Below are 17,740 nucleotides of genomic sequence, written 5' to 3'. Positions count from 1 at the left end.
CCCTAATCTAGAGTCAAATTAAGGCAGTAACTTGGTCATGTATTTTTACATAAAAGCACTACATACTAGTAAAAGCCTTTTTAATATTGTGCTCAAAGTTTCATTTTATATCAACACCATTAAAGTTCTACAAATAAAATATTGGTATCAAACCAGATCACAAAGTATAATTTCTTCATTGTTTTTCAAAACTTGAAAGCTATATTGTAAAAACAATAATTATTCCATATAAAACCTTAAATACATTTTATTTGGTGTGAAATATTTACAAAAGCATAAATGTTTAAAGTAAATCAGTTAAGCATAATGCCTTACAAAAATTGTATAATCTGTTTAAGAAGCAGGAATAAACTATAAGATATTTCATATATGTACATAGGAGAATACCCCATTTAAGTCTAAGAGAGGTTATTAGTGTGTAACAAGAGGTTAACAGATCATATGTTTGTTCACAATAAGATAATTTTATAAAATATATTTACATAAAAAATATGACAAACTAATAGAGAATATTTCCTTTTTACCTGAGTAAATATATTGTGAGTATGACTAAGAATATACTTAGCATCTGCTTTGGCAGCTACTTCCAATTTCAAGGTCCCAATAAAAACGTTACTACAAAGTGTCCAAAAGTGTGGTTCTTGCATACTGTATACTTCTTCCAACTGCATAACCTGTACGTCAGCAAACACAAAATATGAAGATACAGAAATTAAGTTTAGACATAATAAATTAACTGTATATCAGAATAATGAAAAAAACACTATTTACAGCTTTCAGAAGTGAGATTTTCATATAACATAAAGAAACCACATTAATTCTCTCTCTACATGGGTTATGTAATTGCTGAACCTTGCAACCTTCTTGTAACCATTAGGTAACCATAAAAGTATATATAATATAATGTAGTATTTAAAGGTTATCTTAATTAGATATGATAAGCTTTTAGTCGGTATTATGTCTTTTGTATACCAAAAATCAGATATTTTCAAATAAGCAATTTCACTGAAGATGTTTGTTTGTGAATATATGGAGTCAATAAGTGACTTAGACTATGCTTTGTTTGAGTGCAAGATGATTTTCATGTTAAGGTTAAAAATAATTTTTGTTTTAATCTTACAGTTTCAGATTTCATCTGCATAACCTTTAAACCCTCTCAATGAATATTAAACGTTCTTTCAGTGAAGTTGTATATTCTATCTGCTGTTGTTTTTTTCTAATACTATATGGACTCAGTCAATCTAACTGACCTTATAACCACTGTAAAAAAAATAATTAAAATATCTTCTTTTTTTTTCAAAAGGATAACTGCAGGCTGTAACAAAATTACTGTTATTTATTTTAAACACCTTAAGACTTGTAACATTTAACATCTATTTTTATCCTATTCTTTTACTGCTCTTTGAATCATGTTTAACTAATAATCCCATGATACAACATGTTAATCACACAACGAAAGTATATCTCAAGTTATAGTATTAAATGTTGTAAAGCAGAAGCTAATTGCAAGTATACCTCATGAAGAAAATTTTCTTTTCTGTCATTAACTAATCTAATAAGTTTATAATTTTTATATTTTATTTCCTTTTGTAACAATAAACAAAAATATAAAAAAAACAAAGTTACTTCTTTAGTTTGGACTGCTAACATGCTGATAAAATACACACCTAATTTTTTTTGTAACACAGTTAAAAGTACATCAAATAATTATTTATTTATTCATTTCAAATATGCATTTATGAACATATTATACACACAAAGCAAATTATATCCTATAACTATTATAATTTAATTGGCTTTCTAACATAACTACAAGTGCTTTAAAATAATTCCCATAGCAGGCTGGTATCAAAACTTTAAAATAAGGTGGGTTTCTTATCACGATTTCCCATAGCTGTTTGATCTAAATTCATCAGATGTAATTAAATCTGTAGACAAAATAAATAATAATCTCTAGTAAAAACAAGGTAGCATTTTATATCAAAGTAAATTAGAATATTGCCCTTCTATAGATGATAAATGATATAATAGCAAACAGAGAGAATTATTAGTAATCTGCAAAAAAAAGGATGTGATAGGAGAGAGTGGCAAATAGGCTTAAACTTTCTGATTTTTATCTCTGTAAATCAAGAGGATTGAAGGCTATGAAAATTAGACCTTGTCTGGGTAATATTAATGCTATATTAAGTAATTTAGGTTAAGCTCAAATGTAAAAATGGAAAATTGCAAGCTGGATGAACAAATATCACATTACCTAGACAAAGGAAGATTGAGAAGTTATTCAAACCTTTCCTTTTGAAATAAAAACTTATATAATACACATGTCTGACCCATTAAGTTACTTTAAAATATTCATACTCAAAGCTAGTCTTTACCATTTGAACATTTATCGAGCCTTCCCTTAAATTAACTGCACATACCAATTATGAACAAATCATTCCAAAAGCCAACTACCCTGTTACAAAAATAAAGCTATCTTATCTGAAGATGTTTTCTACCCTGTTAAAATTTATATTTGTACTTCCAATTCATACCATTCTCTCCAATAAGTACAAAAAATATATAAATAAAAATGAAAACTTCTTTTTTCAGGAGAAAGCAATTTCAAAGATCTTAACCTGTCCTTCTATGAATCGTATCTAAAAGTTCAGTGTTCCTCTTAAGTGAAGCTCTCAACATGGAATATGGTACACCAAATGTGGCCTAACTTTAATGATCTAAAATATGAAATTATGACCTCTTAAGCCTTGTATTCATTATTTTTATACATATAACTTAAAATACTATTGCCATGCTACTAGCAACAGCACATTGTTTGGACTGCTTATGAGACTGATCAACTAGAATAGCAAAATCCTTCCTTCCATAATGCTGTTGAGGTTATACTCATCAAAAATATACCAATAACTAAAACTATGATATCCTACATGTGACCTTGCACTTGTTATAATTAAAAGCCATCAGTTATTTATCTGTCCAAGTAACTATATAATTCAAATCCTTTTCTGAAGCAGCACCATTCTTTTCACAGCCAAGAACATGTAAAATCTTGATACTTTCAATATATTAAAGTAATTTATTAACCATTCCTTCACCTATGTCATTGATCCAAATAAAAAAGAGCAGAGGTCCTAAGACTGAGCCCTGAGATACTCCACTTGTGAAATTAATTCAATCTGATAACACTCCATTTGTAACATGCCTCTACTTTCTTCTACCCAATTTAACTTATCTCTCATGCCAACAGAGATCATTTTTTTCAAAAGCCTTTAGGTTACAGCTTGTCAAATGAATTCTGAATATCCAGATATACAAAACTACATCTGTACCCTCATCTAGATAAACAGTAAAAAGAATAGAAAAAGCATTTTTCCCATGCTGACTATCCAATAAAATTTTAAATTTTATTAAATAACTTTGCAAAGCATCTTTTAGCAGACTTTGTGGCATGCACTTTTATTACCCCTAACAAGAGAGATAATGTAATAACATATTTAGGCTTATTTCACATTTCACTGCATGAGCTTGCTAATTCAGTGATGTGTTTTTGTTTCTAATCTGTAAAAACTTTTAAATCACACATGAAACCTTATTATGCAAAAAACATAATTCACATATGAGCATACAACTGTGCCACATCATCACTTTAATCAGACATTAGCTATTTCTACGTCACAACATGAAGATGTCAATTTAGGATGTAGTCATTGAAAAATGCCACTTATTTAGCTAATAGATAAAACTGAGGTGTTCCTTTAAAACAAAATTTGAAGTAATTCAAAGAAAATACAAACCTGTATAATGAATTAGTGATTACATAGCTTCTGGTGAGACGTTTTCATGTTTTTACTCAATAAAATTTTTAGGCTAAACGTACATTTGAAATATTATTTACCCTCTAGTAACATGATGGAAGAATTTTGTCCAACTCAAAGGGAGTTCTTTGCATTAGGTCACAAACTGAATTTTTCAAAAGGGGTAAAACGCTGAAACAGACTTAATGTGAAAATAGTTTAATGAAATAGTCACATGAAACTAATAAAATTTGAAAAAAATATTTAGAAAAATGTTTAGCCTACAAATTAAATTAGAAAAAATGTAGATAAAAATTTTAAGAATTTTTATTGGTTCTTTTCTACACGACAATGTAAAATGGAAAGTTTTAATGAAATAATTTGTGGTTGAAGTGTTAAACTTATGCCAAATAGGAACTGAATCAATTGATAATAAAATTATTACTATAGTGCTAATGACCGTCTTTGTATTTGATTTATACAATGTAACACAATAAATACACGGTTACTGAGTGTAGATCAAAAGAGGGTGTCATGTTAATGAAACATAGAGAAATTGTAAATAAATACATCTTTTTAACTGCATTTAAATCAGTAAAATATAGTTGGAAAGCTTAACTTTACAAAGTGGCAGTTTGAAATAAATTGGTGATACTAAGTAAGATAAATCAAAAGAAAAGAATAACTTGATTGTTTTCAGAATTTGGTTGTTCCAGTTTTATGGCTCATCAAATTAACTGACACAGTGACTCCTACAATGTCCGTACTTATGCACACAGACAATACAAAAACATTTATCCCTGAAGATATACAGCTTTTGTTTTTCCAAAAGTTTTTGTTTACTGGGCTTCTTATTTATTTGGAATCAAACAATACATATAATATTGTGTATTCAGTCACACTAGATGAGGCAGTCTTAAGCTTAATACAGGATAGTGTGTAAAAAAATAAGTAGTTTTATACCTTTTTATACTTACACATCATTTTACCACATAAAATATGCTTTATTTAATGAACAAAAAGAACTACCTGTAATTCTGATTCAAGCAATGATGATACTTTATCAGATGCAAGTAACAGTGGTTACTCAAATTAATATTATAATAATAACAATATCAGTTACACTTACACATTCAGATACATAATTCTTATGCTGTGTTATTTCATAGCCTTAGTTTTAAATTAAAAAAAGGTTCCTTATGAGTTTATAAAACATACATTATGCTCACTTACTAATCAGTGTGTAGTATAAAAGTAAAACAATACATATTCACTTTCAAACATATTTGTTCAGAAACTGATATTCTATTTGTGCTTTATCTAAAGAGAATCAGACTAAATGACAGAGAAAATTATGTATACATCATATATGTATACAGATTATAACTATTTATAAACAAGTTCTTAAACTGGTCTTAAAACAGAACAGTAAATAAGGAAGTAATGCAAACAATTATCTTTTTCAATTATACACTCTGTACTCAGTTGCTGCTTGTTGTAGGTTGCTAATATTGGTAATTCAAGTTCCTAATTCTTACAAAAACTATAGACTTTGTTTTGACATCACAAATATCTAATTTGAACCACTGTTGCATTCAACATTCGTGTGATACACAAAAATTGACATTTAGGTGAGTTGTTAATCAATATTTACTTTTAAATTAAAAATTAAATAATGTTTATATAAAAATTTCAATTATAATCTACAGCCTGATACCAAACTTAATAACATACCAGTTCAATAACATTTCAAGTGCAAGTCAACAGATGTGATGAAATGGCCTTTCACCATTGACCAATCTGAAAAGGGTTAAGTGAAAAAAGAAAATCATTTCACTACTTCATTTTGATAAAGAACTTTGCTTACCTAAAACCAATTAATGTGGATATAAACATAGAACAAATAGGATCAGCAATCATCCAACCAAACTGATTCATCAGAACAGCTGACACAATTACATCAACACTGCCCAAGGTATCAGCAAGGATATGGAGAAATACATCTATAATAAAGGTAAACAATATGCATTTATTATTTTTACATATTCTCTTACATGATTAATTTGTCCAAAGAAGTATGGGTAAGTATTATTAATAATTAATTATAAATATTACTCAAGATGTAAAACAAGAATAAATATGACTCTTAGTAAGTGTAATCAAGGTTTACAAAACTATTCCCTAATTCCTCATGATGTCTGACTGGTTCACAATAAAAACAGAAGCACAGTTCATGCAGTAAAACCCAATAATTAATATATAAAATATCTTTATTCTATTTGTTGTTCCCACTTTTTATTTTCCATTTGTTTGTTTGTTTTCTTCTCAATTTTAACATTTTCCCCTTTTCTTCATTTTCAGGATTTTCATAATTATTCTGTAAATTTACTTTGTAGAATAATCATTTCTGAATGGGGACGATTAAAAACAAAAACAGAACACCATAACAACTGAGTTAGATACCTAAATATACTGTTTATAATTTTTATATTAAATATATATAACCATACTACTAAACAAATAAGTTTGAAACTTCATGATTGTATTTTAAACAATTTTGTTTTTGCTTTTATAGAGAAGTAACTTTAGTTGGCTTAAGGGTCTTATTTTGCTTATTGTGATAAATTGCCCAGAGCATTTTTTACATTAAATAACAATATATTATAACCAAATCTCTCTGGGGGGTATGGGAGCAACCTTTCAAAATACACAGAAATCCAGACAAAGAATTGGGATTTTTTATCCAAGCAAATATGAAAAATCCAACAACTGCCTTTTCTTAACAAAATTAACATCATTATTTTTTTTTCATAATGATTTTGTAATTTGATTATATTAATTTGTTACTTTTAGTTTGCATATCAAATTACATGTATTGAAATAAAATCCCAAAAACATGTAACAGATAATTTCAAACACCAATAAGATAACATTTAAAAATATAAAAAAGGCTAGCTCAATGAAGGAAAAAACCTGTAAATGTTTTTCACAAAAGATAAATCTTTAAACTCGTATTTTTTTGGTAGTTTCCAGTTTTATTCACAATTGTTCTCATTTAATGAAATCATCTATCTGTAGGAGGGAGGTACAGTTTAATGTAACTGAGAAAAAATTTACACTGTAATAACATACAAGTTAATAACCTGACATACAGTAATTGGATATATCTCATAAAAAACTAAATAAATACTCATACAAAACATATAATACCTTGAAAGCTACAATTTTACTTTATCAAGTGTTTCTTCTTTATAAAAACACCCAACTCCAGAGAAACTAACCTTCCATGATTTGACTGTGTGGAGCCTCAGTTATCTTATGATGGTCATCATGCTTGTAATCCTCCAGTCCTACACCCAAAGCATTTATCATTCATTATATACTTCAGTAGATAATTAAAAACAGAATTTTGAAACAAATTCATAAATATTTCAGAAATACATACATAATCATGTTAAATTAATTTTGAGGAGACAGTTCATATCTAACATATAAGTTACTGAACAATAAAGCCAAAATCTTACATGTATATAAAATACATAATAGTGTGTATTTGTTAGTTAAATACACTAGACCACTTGCAAATGCAACTGGACACATAACAATGACTTTAACCCTAAGATAAGAGGTCAATCCACTTAAGAATTAATATTGATGATAATGTTGAACTTACTTAGTGCATCTTCATGAAATTTAGTAAGCTTTAGTAAAAATTACAAATGTATTTTACACACACACAAATCACAATTTTTAATAAAGTATTTACATTAAAAAACTGTCTCTGAATTTACATTAGTCAGACAGACTCAAACTAACATGATTTTCATAAAAGAATACTTTTTTTCTATCTTAGTTTTCAAATTTCATTTGCATAACTATAGAACTTCCAAAATGAATATCAAAGTACTTTTTGAACCCCATCTGTGTATTAGGTTTAATGAAGATCAAATTTCCTTTGGGATAGTGTAAAGACTTATAAGACCTGCAACCTAATGGATTTGGAGTTGTAATGGGTATGTACATGTTAAAAACTGATAAGATAAAACTATGGAACAAACTACAATGTTAGAAAAGTAAAATATAACTATACCGGTAAAAGAGGTTTTAGCAGAAGTAATAATCTTTCAATGAATGCTTTTTCTATACAAAACTTTATAATTTGAAAAAAAGATTAAAAGCAAAAAAATTATATGGGTGCTCAAGACAACAGTGTCTCATATTTAAAACTGTTGTTCACTGTCTGCAGCTTGTTTCAAGAAGGTACATGCTAGTAACAAGATGTTACTACAACCAGACAAATATCAATGTACAAATTTTGTTTTTCCTCTCTCTCCAATATCTGGCATGTCAGTGCACACACATATCAACCATAAAATGAGAGTTCACAACTCTTCAGGACTTATTAGTTCTCTCTTACATTTAATTATATATTACCTATAATGCATAGAAAATCAAGGTTTTCATTTATTAAATGGCATGTTTTATAACAGTGTTCTGAACAGAAAAGCATTAATTTCACTTGCAAAATATGGTCCAACAACCAGTTTGCATGAATTTGTAACAACTTTTGTCACATAGTTAGAAAGCTGGAAAAATTTGAAGAGTTAGAGGAAATTGTCTACTTTTTGCATGATATTAGTCCATGTTCTTTGATGCAATATCTAATTAATTAAGAATTATTTAGTGCACTACTACCATTAGTATAAAACTGTAGGGGTAAAGTGTCATCAACAATCTACAACAAGAAAAAAGAAGATTGGGCAAATATTTTATTTCTTGTTTATTTATTTACTATTATTAAATAATAATGATTTCTTTAGGTTAGTTAAGGTGAGATTAGGTAAAATAAACAATAATAATAATATTTCACAATGCAAGCAGCTCAGAGTAGCTTGTGGGTTATGTAATTTGGTAGGGTAACATGAGCTGCACATTCTCCAAGTGACTTAAAGCTTATAATGGCACAAATATTAGTTGGACATGGTTAAAATGGTAATAAAACAATCAAATTTAATTATAAATAGATGCACAGTATAACAAAGTTAAAGCTACTTTGAATAATCAAATATAGTTTCAATCTACATTTGAGATAATTTTAGAAAGAATATGGTAATTTAGAGGTATTTATATTTTGTCTGGTTATGAGATTAGTCAAATTATATGAAGTTACAGAGATACCAACTATTTCAAATGACTGAGTGTAATGATTGTAGACAGAGCCCTTTATTATTTGCAGCTACTAGGCCTGACCAATGTCTCTAAGCTGTTTATTATTATATTATTATTATAACTATTATTATTTATTACTACTATAGATTGCTTTTATGACTGTGTTTTGTGTATTCAAACTGTAAACACTGTTAGTAAGTATGCTTGAAATCATTTTGTCATCTTCACAACCCAACATTTGTACAATGGCTGTAGTTTTGGTTCCAGCACAGTCATATTTTTTCGCTATATCAGTCTGGGTACATTTTTCTGAATATATGTCCTGCATGATCGGCTATAGCTAGGGGTAAATGATGACCAATGACGAATTGCGTTAACATCACTTCTGCATTTATGGTTTCATATTCCAAATTTTTACTCATAACTGTTGTAATCTGCATCGTTTTTGTCTTCGCCTCAAACTTTTGTTGGTGAGATGCCGATTTTGTATGTCTGGAACAATCGTTTATCCCGCCATGCATCACAGAAAAATCAATGTGACAAACTGTACAAATTGCATGACTGTCACTGACTTTTGATGCAATCACCGGATATTTTGCACTATACGCTTTCCTAAATTTTTGATTCACAGTTTTAGTTCTTTTAAATTTGCCAGAAACAAGACAATCTGGTGAATGAAGCCCCTTTTTTTTATTTGTGAGTGATCGCATTGGTGTTTCTATGCCGCTTAGAAAACGAGAAGTACCCATTTACGTGAGCGCTGATTGGCTGACAAGCACTGATGATGTAATTATGGATTTCACCACGTACCCAGTATGGAGAAGCACCGCACTCAAACTATTGGTAGACGTCGGAGATACAAATAGTTTTTATTATTTCAAACACAAACATGATTATCGCAAGTAGCCATTTGGACTATGTCTTTTATTTATTATCAAAATCTATTGGTATCTCACTAGAAATTTTCTTTTCACCCCTTTCAAGCCCTGGGGGAACAAGTTATCATTTTATTGTATAGGCCTATATAATATATAATAATTTGAGAGTTGCAACAAGTGGTAATATTTGTCTCTATGAGCGTATAGTCGTAATGTATACATCAAAATCGTAATGATTACGCTCAAATCGTAATGGTTGGCATCTCTGCAGTTAGAGTAACGAAAATTCCAGATAAAGTATAACATCTCACTGAAATGTATTTAGGAGGTTTAAGAGATTATACAAAGAAATCTGAGATTTCCGAGATAAAGAATTTCATGAAGATGTATATACACACTATATTAAAAGTTAGTAATGCCAAATCTATAAGGGTTTGAATGAGTGCAAAGAGGTCATGTGGTTGGTCAAATTGATGAAATCCATGTTGATTGAGTTACACCAAAAGCTTAAAAAATTTCATTATAGTACAAACCTTACAACATAAACTATATAATCAACAGAATTATATTAAAAACTCCTGACTTTTTCATCATATAACTACTTTTCTGTACACTGAAAGAGATCAAGGAAGGCAATATAGATCACTGGATCTAAGCACAAGACAAACCAAAGTTTTCAAACAACATTCCATTTAGTTTAGTTTATAAATTCAGCTAGATTTACAAGAGGTGCCAATTCCATATTTCCTTTCACAGTAACGAAACACTAAAAAAATAAATAAAAAATAATCAGTTAACAAAAAACAAATGGTATTCTAATTATAATTGATTAAATAATCATCTCAAATGTAAACTGAAATTGGACTTCACTTCCAAAATAATTATGAATGATAATTTTTTAATGAAGAATTTAAGCTATTTCTGGATCAGACTAAATTGCACGAAACATCAAACAAACATAATAAAAATAATCAAATTTTGGTTAAAACAAAAATATATGATTCAGTATTTAAAAATTTTATTGTGAAATAATGTTTCAGAAAAAAATTAAAATACTCGTTTTCTCCTTTTAATATCAATTTGATCAGTTTTATATATCCAGTCAGTTTCAACTAAATTGATATTTATCAACACATTTCAGTTTATACTTTATTCTACAGATTACAGTAGTTATCACTCCTAGCTATAAATCATAAAATAAACACAACAAAAACTGAAAATGTTCATTAGTAAATCTGTACCTTACCTCTAAAAATGCCATCACCATTACCTTTTCAGACTAGATAACAATATTTTTGCAGCAATACCCTTGGTCAAAATAATTTATATCTAACAAATATAGTTTATTTTCAATAAATTATATATTAAATAATTTATATAGTTGTTTGACAAGAAACTAAAAATATTTATTCAGTAAATAAAGATTTAAATCATCACAAAAGTTTGCCATTACATATTGTACTCACTAAACCTAACTAACCTGATGTTTTCTTATCGTAACAAAATTTCCATTGTTTCTAGACAGAAAGTAGTTTCATGAATAAAAAGATCATCTAAACTAAATAAAGTTTCAGTACTGTGGATTATTTTAAATTATTTAAAACATTCCCATTGAATGTTTTTGGTCATTGCTACAAGAGCTCTGACTAGCAAATTTCTCACAAAAGCCCTAGCTACTACTTAAGCCACTTTATTTATTCTACAATAATGTGCATACCATATATTCCTGATATCAGCAGAAAAATAACCAACATTTGGCAAAAATTAGTAACAAAATATGACATTTCATTAAAAAAAAAAACAGGCAAAAACTAAGGTCTTTATTGAGTAAAAATTACACTGACAAACACCACACCAACATTATTTATAACATACAATGTGATAACTGCCATGACTTCTATATTGGAGAAACAAGTAGAAAAATGGAAACCAGATTAAAAGAACACAAAAAGTCACCTTCACATGTTTTCGAACACTGCAAATCAAATAAGCACAACATAACCATAGAAAATACCCAAATACTAAATAAAGAAACAAACGAAAATCAGGAGCAAAACACTTTTAATTATGTTGAACTTAATAGCATATTAGAAACATAAACGCAATTAAATACGTTATTGTCAGTAAACAGTTAACTGTCTACTTCTCAGAATTCCTACATGATGAAGCAAAACCAAAATTATATTTGTGCATACCCACCAGGTCCCTGTCACAATCAGCAAAAACTTTTCAGGAAGCAAAACTTTTCAAAAAAATTGTTGGGCAGTGCTACTTTATGTTAAAAATATATTTTGGACTCTCACTATGTCTGTTCATGATCTATCTAATAAATTTAATTTTTGATAATAGACTTGGTTTCCACTTCAGACAGCTATCGTAAGCCTACTTTTCATTTTAACGCACTTCACTCTACTTGCATGCTTTCCATAACCTATGTAATATACGACGATTATGGTTTTTCAGCTTTCATTTTAATAGTCTGATTGTACAGAAATCTATAGGCATTTTGTTTGGAAATTTCCTCGGTATAATTTCATAAGGAAGATCCTTAATACCCGTTTCATTCTTTAGTTGCTTGAAGTATTCGACGATTGAAAGAGAGGTATGATTGAAAGATGTGTCTTAGCGATCCCATACTAAGTTGTTGTCGTTCTGGAGCGAATATTGAACTGGTATACATGGATAGCTTGTTATAAGACAGTGCACTTCATTTTTCATCACTGAGGTATGATATATTTCAGATCTCTTTCTGGATATCTCTGATTGCCAAAGTTGATCCGCGTTCCTTTGTTTTCCAATACCACTAAGTACAAGGGAAATTCACAATTTCTATCTGTATATATCTTTATGTTTTGAGTGTACGAATAGTTTTCGTCAACCAAGGATGCCAAATATCTTTCCAACAAGTAACAACTTTTTGGTAACACAAAATTACCTAGGAATCGCCAATAAATGTCAAAATATATTCTTGATAGATCTACTTCCATGGTGATTTTATTTCAGCTGTTATTGTCAAATTCTGACATACATATAAAATTTGTTTTTATATAACGTATTTACCCATGTGGAAGTTTACTTAGGTAAGGTAAATTTTAAGTAAATATATTCGATAACTTGTTGTTGATATAGGTTCCTCAAGTGGGTCAACAGTAAGTTGACATAGCTACAACCATAAAATCTGTGTTTTGATTCCATAGTCAGAAAGTATAAAGCCCATTTTGTAGCTTTGAGTAAACCAACGACGATAAGAACAACTTGAATATAGATTAAATCAGTCACAAGAAATTAAAAATCTTAGGATTCATCAGCAAACACACAAATAGAAGCGGAACTGAATACCTACAAAAATATTTGTACCAGTATATAAATGATAAATGTAGTACCACAGTATAAGATTCTGTATAATCGTACTCTGTAATAAGCGAGAGAAAAAACACTAAAATTTTTAGTTTTAAAAATATGTTATAGAAATAAAAAGAACAATATCAGAGGTTAACTTATATACAATATTTTCAAAGGGGTACAATCGTAAAATTTTGTAGACCCACGTATGAGCAACCTCTAATTCAGACACATCCACTTCCAAAACGTAGCGTGTCAAAATTCAGCTACAGGTTGTTAATTAAGAACTTCCATTTCACGTTAGATGTGTGGTTACAGATGTCCACTGTTCAAAATTCGTCTATACCAAAACCCGTCAATATTTCAAAAAGTTACAAAATTTTAAAAAGCAACAAGGCTTACAAATGTTATAAACACTTAACACTGACTCGTAAGTTTATAAAGTTTTCAGTGTTGAAACATTTTTGTTTCAATGACAGTTTATCACAAAAAATCTAAGACTAATACGTAGGCTCTCAAACTTTTTCAGTCTCTCTTTCAAAGGACTGCTCAAACTAAACTAAACAACTCAAACTCGCCACTCTTGCTATATTTATATCAGTCTCAAAAGACCTCTTTCGCTCTCCGTCCTGCTTTAATATCTGTTCAATATTTATTTATTTACAACTAGAAGGACAGAGTTTAGCCAGTACACACTTTCACTCTGAGCCATTTCAGGGTCATCTCCATGTAGGTAATTGTGTTAAATATTCTTTCAATATTTTTTATTGTTTTGAAGTCCATACCACACGAAAAGTTCCAATTATGATTTTCACATTTTTGAATAATTTTAAATTTCGGCAATATTATTTACATAGAACCAACGAGAGTTAGAGAACTATACGACAGAAATATAGATTTCGCCAAGGTAGAAGTTGTCTTCAGCAAAGACAATTTTATTTTTAAAGTAGAATGGTTGGCCATTATATTACTTTATGCTCTTTTCTTCTTTATTGGTATTCCGTTCATCTTTTGAATAAGGGAAGGTCAGGTTCATCGTACAACTTTCTTCCCTTTATGGAACCGTATGTTAAATTTTATCCATTGTCCTTATTTTTATACCCTTTTCGTGCCACATTCAATTTAATATGTTATGTTCGCTGTTTCTTATTATCAATATTTAGATCCTTTGGGGGGACCTGAAAGGATCAGATACAATCTTGACCTCTTTCTCCCGCATTTGTGGTGTTATTAATTGTTTTATGTTTTGGGTAACTATTATACCTTGAACGTAACAGAAAAGAGGGTATTGCTTTCACAAATGTTCATTGATATGAATTAAAAACCCCTGTAAGGGCCATGTACATTAATGTTGTACAGTTCATCATTTACACAGGGACATGCTTGCAACGTAAATAGTCCATATATTCCAATGTTTTTCATATTGTTGGATTATTTTATTTTTACTTACATTAAGATCATTTTAATACACTACATGATGAAACAACAAAATGATGAGTTATAAGGGTCTAGAAATAGGTAGCATATTACTAAATTTATAGTACATATTTGAGGGTGAGAGGTTCATTTCCATCATGTTCCAAATCGCAATCTAATGCTCGTAACATTTCGTTTTTTAGTTGTTTTTTTTCTTTGTTCGTGAATGATCCGCTTAGAAACCTGTCATGAAGTGATTGCATGTTTTCGTATGTATGAAGGAACTTCAAGTTTGTTGAGCGGGAAACTTTATATGCGCAAGTAAGTATTGCTTAATTTCATGATCATATCTTGTTGGCACTGATAAATATGAATTGAATTAATATTTTGATTTCAATTTATTTCGATCTTTTTCTCTGAAAGAGTCTCCAATTAATTATTTTACACATTATTATATATTTCGGTCAAGTCTACGATTTGTTGTATTACATGTGTGTATTACTATTTCAAATAACCGAAAATTTTAATTTACAATATAACTAACTGTTAAAATATATCAAAGTTTCAATATTTGCCAACAAGATTGATACAAGCAATTTTCTTTGTTAACTCAAATATATTTTAATATACAAACAAAAACCAATACAATTTGTAATAACGGTTATTTCTAATAGTTATTATAAATGATAGTTTACATAGAAGAGGTTTTGAAAACTTACATACAATACTGAGTCTTATATCTGGTCTAGCATTGAATATTTTGTCGAAGATCTAAGTCCACGACAAGTTGATATCGTCACACCTCGCTTAAGTTAGCTTGGTTATTGGTTGGCCTCACACCCTTACAAGCTGATATATGCTGTTTTGTTATTATAAAGTCAACTAATCTCGAGCTATATGGAAAAATCGCCTTTTAGAAAACCGTTTTACCCAAAGTAAATTGAAATGAAACTTTTTAAATATAATATAATTGGGTATAACTTTTTTATGAGAACCTACTTTATGCAAGACAAAGCTGATAGATGAACTCACAAAATATTAAAAAACGTGAATAATGAAAAAGAATTTTTGAAGAATACCAGGAACAAAAGGAAACGGAAAGTTATATCAACGACTTCATGAAGACGTGATCACAACGAAGATTTTTACATTATACATTATGTCGTAGTCGTTCTCTTGTTATTAAAAAGTCAATTTGTTTAAACATTGATGTTAAACTTAGCATAAACATTATTATAAAATCTAACAACACGACTTATAATTAAGTTACGAGATAACATTGAGCATAAACCTTGACTAAACACATATACAAAATTATTAAATCTTGTTAATATTCTTCATTATGTAGTAAGATTCAGATAATCCATTGTACAGCTTTGAGTTCAAAAATAAACAATCAACGAAAGTTTAAAATATTATGTATAGTTCAAGACATAAAACCAAACAATAAGATTTTAAACAATATAACGATCTAATTACTTTTAAAATATACAGTTAACTATAACAACAAAACAAAATTTTATATTATAATTTAAAAGATTCACTAACACTTCCCTTCTACTACGTTCTTTATCAAAAGCATAATTTATTCTAGATTTATTACTGAATTGCAATCGAATTGGTAATTATAACCCACATATTTCAATACTACCTTATTAAATTACGAAAGTTTATTATGGAAATTATTTCATTATACCTACAGGTATATATATTCATTATTATATATTTTTAATTTTATATTTTTTCATAAATCGGTACTGTTAGCCTGTATCCCTTCTGGGCAGCGGTAAGCCTACAGATTTACACCTCTAAAATCAGGGATTCGATTTCCTTTGATGAACATAGCAGATAGCATGTGGTTTTGGTATAAAATATTGCATACGTTCCCATATTGTTACCCTCCTTTTCCTTCCTGTCGTACTTTGTTTTTTTCTTAAGATGAACCTTGCGGCATCTGGTAGTAAAGGTTGTACACTTTTTTCATTCGAACTGGAAACAATCTGGAAGAAAACTTGATTTATTACGAATGAACTCTAATTTTCATTGTAAAATCTAATCATTTTACAAACTTCTTGAACATTGTATATTAACATATGTGTATTGTTTAATTACGATAATGTAATATCGTTCAAAATTATCCAATAATTATAAACAACATTTAAGGAAAAAGAAAACAGAAAATTTCACACACTAACGATTCACTTACTTTGTATGAATATTATAGTATTTGCCAACCTTAAGACGAAGTAAATTCTGATGTTATTTTTAGAGTTGGAGTAATAATGTTAGTGAGACTTTCAGAACAATTTATTCGTAATTGTTGTAAAGGATTTCATTTCAAAACCGTTAACGGAAATCTTCAAATAAACGTTTTGATATCAAGATATAGATTTAATTTTTTCATAAGAGCTTTATCAGCAAACTGTTTTCCAAGACAGTTGTCAAAAATTTTGTTTAAAATTAGTGATATTGAACAATGTCTTCTCAGTATAAATGTGTATTTAAACGTACATCCTTGGACTTTCTTTTTTTAACAAGTCAGATTATTTTGAAAACCGAACTTCTCTAACGTACGAGTGAACCATGAACAGCTCAAAATATAGAAAGCTTATGTCTCAAGTGATCTGTATATGTTTAACGGGAATTTTTCTAAGTTTTTGTGGTAGAGGAAACGTCTGATGCTTCCCGGTATAGCTTAAAGGACATTTTGAATGTTTTATCCACGACAGTGTGGGGAATGATGCCCCTCGTTGAAGAAAGGTTGAAAGAATATTTATAATTCACTTTTCTTCACAAACTAAACAGATAGATGTGTCGTGAAGTCTTGCATCTGTTTCATAAAACACAGATTCTTTTATTGTATATTACTTTTACAATATGTAGATTGGTTATATTTGTTAACACATAAAGAAGCATATTTATCAAAGGATAAGTTTCACTATATAAATTTGAATGTTAAAATAGAGAAGGTTTTCATTTTAACGGCGACTAAGAAAAAATAATTAATAAGGTCTACACAATGAAGAAACCTAAAACCATAAAGATAAATTAAAATTAAACAACAGATAAAAGGAAAGGTTGAACGTGTTTAAAGCTCGACAACTGATGTAATTTAAAGGTACATTTACGTCACTCGAATAA

At 28.9% G+C, this 17,740-nt stretch overlaps 1 protein-coding gene across 6 annotated transcripts in view; it reads right to left on the bottom strand.

Moving 5' to 3' along the window:
* Window positions 1–17,740, bottom strand: part of LOC143223228 (zinc transporter 7-like) — a 66,023-nt gene that overhangs the window by 18,095 nt on the left and 30,188 nt on the right. For all 6 annotated transcript variants that reach the window (XM_076450875.1, XM_076450876.1, XM_076450874.1 and 3 more), the window contains exons 2-5: window positions 16,482–16,599; window positions 7,076–7,144; window positions 5,662–5,797; window positions 525–674 (exon numbers count right to left, since the gene is read on the bottom strand). In XM_076450875.1, coding sequence (XP_076306990.1) covers window positions 593–674; window positions 5,662–5,797; window positions 7,076–7,144; window positions 16,482–16,599 — 405 coding nt within the window. In that variant the 3' untranslated portion in view covers window positions 525–592. The remainder of the gene's footprint in view (window positions 1–524; window positions 675–5,661; window positions 5,798–7,075; window positions 7,145–16,481; window positions 16,600–17,740) is intronic.

Source organism: Tachypleus tridentatus, chromosome 8 (assembly GCF_004210375.1).
Source record: "Tachypleus tridentatus isolate NWPU-2018 chromosome 8, ASM421037v1, whole genome shotgun sequence".
NCBI classification, from domain to species: Eukaryota; Metazoa; Arthropoda; class Merostomata; order Xiphosura; family Limulidae; genus Tachypleus; species Tachypleus tridentatus.
This window is presented reverse-complemented; position numbering and strand designations above follow the sequence as displayed.